Source organism: Phasianus colchicus, chromosome 7, assembly GCF_987193195.1.
Source record: "Phasianus colchicus chromosome 7, bPhaCol1.hap1.1, whole genome shotgun sequence".
In the NCBI taxonomy this organism is placed as follows: Eukaryota; Metazoa; Chordata; class Aves; order Galliformes; family Phasianidae; genus Phasianus; species Phasianus colchicus.
Genome location: NC_143442.1, coordinates 35707835 through 35714948, shown reverse-complemented (window position 1 = coordinate 35714948; position 7114 = coordinate 35707835). Strand labels below are relative to the sequence as shown.

Sequence of the window (7114 nt, the reverse complement as noted above, 5' to 3'; positions counted from 1 at the left end):
TTTTGGATCAGCTTTTTCCCCCCTAATCTTCTGCAAAGACTGGAAAAACAGTGCCCAAATTGTGTGCTCCCCCCGAGCGGCGGCAGTAATTTCCTGGCTGTGTGTAGAGCTCGCTCCGTGCTCTGCTTTGTGGCTGTGCTCCCCAACATGCTCCCCAACCAGGCTATTCCTACTGCTTCACAGCACGACATAAATGCGGGAGATTTCAAGCTCGGAGATGTACTGAATGACGTGGAAATGTTTCCCAGGCTGAAGCTATAAAAATAATTACACTGCTAGCAGGAAGAAGTGACAAGAAACGTCCCCGAAAGAGATTGAATCTGGGGCCACAGGATCTGTCTCATCGCTGCTGCGATCTGCAAGTCTGATGCATTACCACTACCTCTCACTGTGAAACAAGCCCAGCAAACACTGAAAGGGGAACGCAAAGCATTCGGAAAGCATTGCAGTCCCTTCCCCTTTGTTTTAATGATGAAGCTCTGTCTGCTCTTAACATCAGAGATACTCTGCACAGAGTGAGGACAACTGATTTGGAGACACGTGAGGACCGCTTAGTAGCAATGCGTGCCTTTACTGCTTCCTCAGTGACCCTTCAAGGCACATCTCTCCTGATAAGACAGACAGCACCGCACCGGCTCAAGTGGATTAAATTAAAATATGCCTTTACTGCTCCTCGTAGCAATCCTTCGGTTTTAATCCAACGCATCTCTCCGCTACGCCTGTTTCTAACTCCTTATGATCAATAATTAATTTATGTGGCTGGTTTGCCTTCGCGTGTCTGCTCAATGGAGGATTTTCCTCACATCCTCTCTTTCCTGGGGCTCTGAATTCGAGCGCTTTCTGGCTGACTGCTGTGTGTTTGCTGTTCACTGCCCGACAGATTTATTCTTTCCCAAGAAATGACACGAACGTAAACAGAAGACCCAAAATGCATTTTGCTGAGCTTTTAAATGCACTGAGATAAAAAAAAAAAAAAAAAAAAAAAAAAGACCCAGACCACTTTAAACCTATCAATGTAAATACCAAACTTTACAATCTTTCCCGTCAAGGAAATATATTTACATTTTCTAAGGATGCTTATAAAAAAAAAATAGGGCTTTTGGGACAAAAAGGGCTTAGTTCCAGTGTCACAGCACCCCCAGCTAACTGTCCTGCTCTCGTAAACCATAGAATGAGCTTGTTCCCAAGGCCAGCAGAGATAACATCTGTTTGCTTCTTTAAGGACGAAATGAAATAGGATGCTCGCCTTTTATACATTTCATAAACAGCAGTGGAAATCTGCAAGAGCACCAGTACCAGGCATGTGCTATGCGTGGATTCCCCAAAGCAGGCTGATGGCAAAGGTGTTGTGGCTGCAAGTGTCAGCCCAGGGATGGCAAAGTGCTCACAGGCTCTGAGGAGAAGGGAGGGCTGCTGGCAGGGCCCCCTTACCCACAAGTGTGTGCACTCTGCACTCTGCTGATGCTCCCCAACATCCGACTGGATGTTTCCTACCAAGTGGAATAATGGGAAACCTACTTTCTTTTCTCCTATTTTTTTTTTTCCTTTTCTTTTTTTCTTTTTTTGGTGGTTTATAGCATTGCGGGCTTTCCAAGGGGAAAGGAGAAGTTGGCTGCAAGGGAAGGGACGCAGGTGCTGGCAGTGAGGAGGGGAGGTGGGAAGGAAGGCTCACCGAGTCCCAAGCTTTGGACATCTGCTGAAACATCCCACTGCCTATGCACTGATTGAAGCACAGAGCTGCGCCTGCTTCTCTTGGAACTACCGGAGTGAGCTGCCTGTAATTAGGGCCAGCAAGCAGAAAATCCTCTTCTGGCCCAGCAGTGAGCAACACGGACCTACTGGCACTGGCAGTGGCCAGGTGGCATTATACCAGCTCCCAAGACTCTGATTTTCTAATCAAAAATCTCCTCTGATCCTTACAGCCGGATGACCGCCTCTTCCAGGACAGAGCCTTTCCTCTCCTACATCTCTCAAACCCACCGAGATGGAGGATGATAGAACGGGGCTCACTAATGGATGCCACACTCTTCGGTCCCCAGGAGCGGGTCCCAAACTCAGACAGTCATTTCTTACACTTTCTGCCATCCCCTTTTGTCCCTAAAAATACCTCTGCTCAGGATGGGCACGTGCAACAGACTATGCCACGCCACCCGGCTTTCTGAAGCATTTCTTGAAGATCTCATCAGGGCTTCTTATGCTGGCGGACATAATTTTTTGTCACCATAGAGGACAGAATTTGACACCGCACCGCGCTACACCAGGCCATTTGTCAACAGTGTTTTCAACAGTTCAACCGCACGCGTGTGCACGCGTACACAGACACAGGGAGGAAGGCTCACGGGGAGCTGGGGGGCTCGGGGTGGCCATGACCCCCCCCCCAAGCATCCAAGTGCTGAGCAAAATCCACTGCTCACCACCAAGGTGGGAGTGGGGAAGGCATCGAGTGTGAATCAACCCCCAAAAAAGCAAAACCGTGGTGGGGTTTGGGTTGACATCGTAGGTTTTTAAGCAGCCCAGAAATGTCTCTCCCCATTTCTTTTATGCAGGGACAATCTCTGAGCATCTGCGTACAAAGCCCGCCTTGTCGGAGCGTTGTTAACAACATTTCCACTGACAAGGAGTCTGAAGTGGGGGTAGAAAAATGCAGGGTTTGCCACTAATGCATGGAACGATGGAGGGGAATGGATATATATTAGATAATAGGTTTAGAAAAAGCCATTGGCTAATGGCAGCACATCGTTTAGGAAACAACAGAATTAATGCATTGTTCCATCACAGCACTTTAGTATTCAGCCAATCTAAACTGCTGAAGAAATATGTGTTCGGGACATTTTACATCTGTTTTTGACAAGGAGCCTGGGTTTTGCGTATGTTTTGTTAATCTATTTGCTGAAGCCCTTTTAGCCAGATTAGCATGGGAAAAGACACTCAGTTTTACAAACAGAGAGCTTGCACTTCTTAAAAGTGACTCGGCTTAGGCTTCTTGCAGCTGAAATCGGGGCACAGCAATGCAAAAATACAAACACTTGGAATACAACCACGACAGCAGCGTTACCTGCTTAAGCAAAGCCAAACAACAGGCAGGGCAAAATGTGCGATGGGCAGAGCAACTCATTTTCAGCCTGACATTTTGGAGGTCTCTATGTGAGCGAGGAGGAACTTTAATTACAGCCCCAAAACACAGGCTGCGTCGGGGCGCGAGGGAAGCGCCTGCTTGAAGTGGTTTTTAAAATGGTTTCAACCCTTTTGCACCACCCGTAAGCCCTGCTTGAGCACTTTTTCAAATAACATCCCATGGCTGCGTCAGGATTTTAAATCAGCCACTGATCACCTCTAAAACAAAATGGGTTTGCCTTGAAAACCTTGCCCAGTGGGCTGGTAGGGTAAAGCTTTCCTCCCGTCTTCGAGGAGCTGCTTCTCCAAAGGGTGAAATTATTGTATTTTGCATCACCACGTTGCAGGGGGTAAATTTCCCTTTGGATCTGCCTGCATCCTGCAGCAGCAAGCAGTGTGTGCTGGGCAGAGTGGGATAGCAGCTCTGCTTTATGTACCGAGCCCTGGGCAGCGTCGGCCCCGCGCGGAGCGGCTGACACAACGCAGAGCTGCTCACTTTAATTAGCTTGGGATGAGAGCGTAATTAAGAGCTGTTTGGTTTTGCTTTCCTTTCTGTTCATTCCTCCCCAAATATTACAAAGGCGACATAAAGAGGAAGCGGTTTTCTCGTCATGGAAAACGATGAGGAAGAGTTTAGTTCCGAGAGTAAATCAGAAACTACGCTCCAGCCAACAAAAGCCCAACACCAACCTCTGTTTGACCGGCACTTTGAGGAAGGGAAACTGAACCAGATGAAAATTTCCCCAGGACTCCTCTATCTTTGTTTGCCTTTATTGAGGGAGGGGGAAGGGGCCCGGGGGGCAGCCGACATCTGCAGCTCGTTTCTCTTAAGTAAAACCCAACCTGGGGTGCAGCGAGACGAACTCGTCGCCCAGCCCCAGCAGGGTTCTGCGGAACACCTCGTGCCCCCAACGCGGGGAGGATGCAACCAACCCAGGGTGCCTGGGGCGCAGCCGCCCTCGGTGTGCTGCAGCAGCTGGTTCGGATCCCCTTGTCAGCCTGTCTTCCAACCCTTCCCCAAAGCAGCCGCATTCCGGCAAACCTCATGCAGCGATGCTTCCCCCTTTCCTTGCCCCCCATCCTCACGGAGCAGCGAGACAAACGATTTTCCCAACGACAACTTGCCGTGTATTTGATAGTTTGCCCACACGGGACTTTTCTCTTCTTAAATTCCCACAGGTTTGGCCCCTCCATCCTCACGTTTCCCATCCCGGTATCCCCTCGCCTGCCGGCCCCGCGGTTCCTTACCCTTTGGCGGCTGTGCTGGCCTCTCTCCGGCGGTGGCTAGTGTGAGGCCGACATGGACCACGCACCCTCCATCCTCCAGACTGAGAAGGCATAACTCAGCCTCTCGTGAGCCACGTAACTGCAGCTCGTCATCTTACTGTCCATCTCGTCGCTCTGTAGCACCTGGTAGAGGAAGTCTATATACCGCGCCGCGAGCTTGAGGGTCTGGATTTTACTGAGTTTGTCAGAGGGCAACGTGGGGATGATTTTCCTCAGGGCGGCAAAAGCTTCGTTGAGCGACTGAGTCCTCTGCCTCTCTCTGACATTGGCCAGGATCCTCTGGCTCTGCAGTTCTTCATAAGACTGGGAGCTGGGACTGGACTTTTTTCCCCTCTTCCCTGGGTTGGGGCTGCCATCTTCGCTGGACTTCTTACTGTATCTTCTCTTCCTGCCAAATCTCTTTGGCTGCCTTTCCAGCTCCTCTTCACTGGTCCCCAAGCTATCCACAGGGGAAACAGGAGAACTGGAGCTTTCTTCCATGCTTTCTGCAAGAAGGGGAGGGGAAGAGCCTTTCCCCCCCTCCTTATGTTATGTGAGTGTGTGTGTCTTAAATGTGCTTTAAATTCCTGAGACAGATCCTTTGGAAAAACAGGAGGATTTTTTTTTTTTTTTTGCTGACCAAACGTTTTCCAGGTTGCTTGAAGGGCTCTTATTTCAAGGACGGAGTTGTGCAAAAAATTGAGGTCTTGGAGAGAGGAAGTTATTCTAACTTTTTGGAAACTTTAGCTGAGCTCAGTTGCTAAATAGTTGTCAGAAGTGAGGGAGGTGCGGGGCTCCCTTCTGATTGGCCGGCCAGGTCAGTGGGAGGAAAGCTTTTCCCCTGCTAAACTTTCACAGTTTTATGTTACACTTAACTAAAATCTTGGGAAAGCACCTCGAATAAAAGATAACTCGCGACCACCCCCCACCCCTGCCCCGGGAGGTACTCACTGTGCCGCAGGGTTGGGGAGCACCCCACAAATACGGGGATTTGGGGAGGATCCCCAGTCCCACTGCACCGTGCTTTGTTCAAGTTCCTCTGCCCCCTTCCCTGTGAGCTCCCCAGATTCCCACACAGAGCAAGGACCCCCAGTTTTGCTCCCTGTGCTCTGGGGACATCCTTTATGCCCCAACATATGGGGGGATCTGTCCGTGTGCCCCATGGGTGACACCAGGGGGACACTGGGAGGAGAGGGGGTTGGGTGCAATGTCTGTGCTTTGAGGGACATGGGAAGACCATTCTGCACCGTACGTGGGTCATCAAGAAGCAGGCATTGGCTTGTGGAACGCCCTGCATCGCATGCTCTGGACAGGCAGCCGCCCTCCTGCCATGGTTCTCCCCACATTTTTCCCCATTCCTCTACTCGTAGCCCTTTTTGGGAAGCGAGCGCTGCAGAATCTCAGAGGACATCTTTTCCTACAGCCTACCCCACAGCTGAAATTGTGGCATCCAGGGTATATACATCATGGCGGGGTTTGGGGGGGAGTGAGAGGGGGTGTCTGTCTTTCTGATGCATCGAACAGAAGATGAAGATCTATTTTTTCTCTCCAGCACACCGGGGAAAATGTGGGAAAACTCCACTTGCTTCTGTGGAGGCACATTCGGATTTGGACCTCTGATTTCAGCTAAAGCCCAGATTGCAGGAACAGATGCATTCCTGAGCAGCAAAAATTGTGTGTTCGATACGGCACAGGAAAATAAAATAAATTCAGAAGAAAAAAAAAAAAAAAAAAGAAGAGAAAAACAAAAGAAACTCGTAAAATGTAGATGTTGTATCAGAAGAATTACTTTGGAGTAGATTTCTTTGCGGAGTTTTCCAGTAGGTATCAACACTCATTAATGGAAAAAATAATGTCTGGTTTGATTGGAAAGTGTTCTTTGGTCGGAGAAGGAATTTTGGCTTGCCTGGGGCTGACTCCACTACTGGTAGGTAATGTTTATAGTGGAAAGACTTCCCCAGGCAGCCCCTGGGGAGAGCCTGTGTTTGCTTTCAAAAGGAAAGGTTTTCAGGTGCAGCACAGAAGTCGGAAAGCAAGGCAGTTCAGCAAATAGATTTTTAATCCAATTTAAGACTCTGCTGGGTCAGGCAGGACGGTGCCTCCACTCACACCCCAAAGCCAGGCTTTGAGAAGGGCTCGGTGCTTGTGGACGTGTCCAAGGGTTGGTCACCTCTGTGCAGTCGTGACCTGGAGGTCTGTGGGCAGACACAGCTCTCGGCTGAGTCAGGGCAAATGGCATTTGTGCTGGGAAAGCTGAGCAGCAGCCCTTTGTGTGAAATAAACTACAGTCAATACCGTGGTCCCTATAAGAACGTCCTGATGATAACTGTGCCTTGGAGGGCAAAGAACTGCTAGTAAGCAGTGCTCAGTTTGGAGTTACTTAGAAGTCTTCTGAGTGCTTGGGATCATTTCCAAATATTAAGAGTATACATCACACAGTGAGCCAGGGAGATCATCACCAAAGTATGGAGGGGCACCTCCGCCTTCCAACACAAAAAGCGGGGTTTTCTGAGCAAGGAGGCTCCTTACCAGTGAGTCTTAGTTCCTCTGGGGATGGGGGAATAGAAGGGTTTGGGGGCAGACTGTGGGGTTGTACCCCAAAACGCACACCTCGCAGCTTGCATAACCATTTCACCCTGGTGACAACCAGCTTCTGGGCACCACACTTTGGGCTTCGGGCTGCAGTATTGCTCCTTGTTCTCTCATCTGTGCCCCTCCAGGCTGCTTCCAGTGC

General features: G+C 49.7%; 1 protein-coding gene across 3 annotated transcripts in view; it reads right to left on the bottom strand.

Annotated features, from left to right (window-relative positions):
• TWIST2 (twist family bHLH transcription factor 2) overlaps nucleotides 1-5124 on the bottom strand; it is a 31402-nt gene extending 26278 nt beyond the window's left edge. For all 3 annotated transcript variants that reach the window (XM_031604505.2, XM_031604504.2, XM_090144550.1), the window contains exon 1: nucleotides 4363-5124. In XM_031604505.2, the coding sequence (XP_031460365.1) occupies nucleotides 4399-4881 (483 nt within the window). In that variant the 5' untranslated portion in view covers nucleotides 4882-5124 and the 3' untranslated portion in view covers nucleotides 4363-4398. The remainder of the gene's footprint in view (nucleotides 1-4362) is intronic.
• Nucleotides 5125-7114: the final 1990 nt, after the last annotated feature.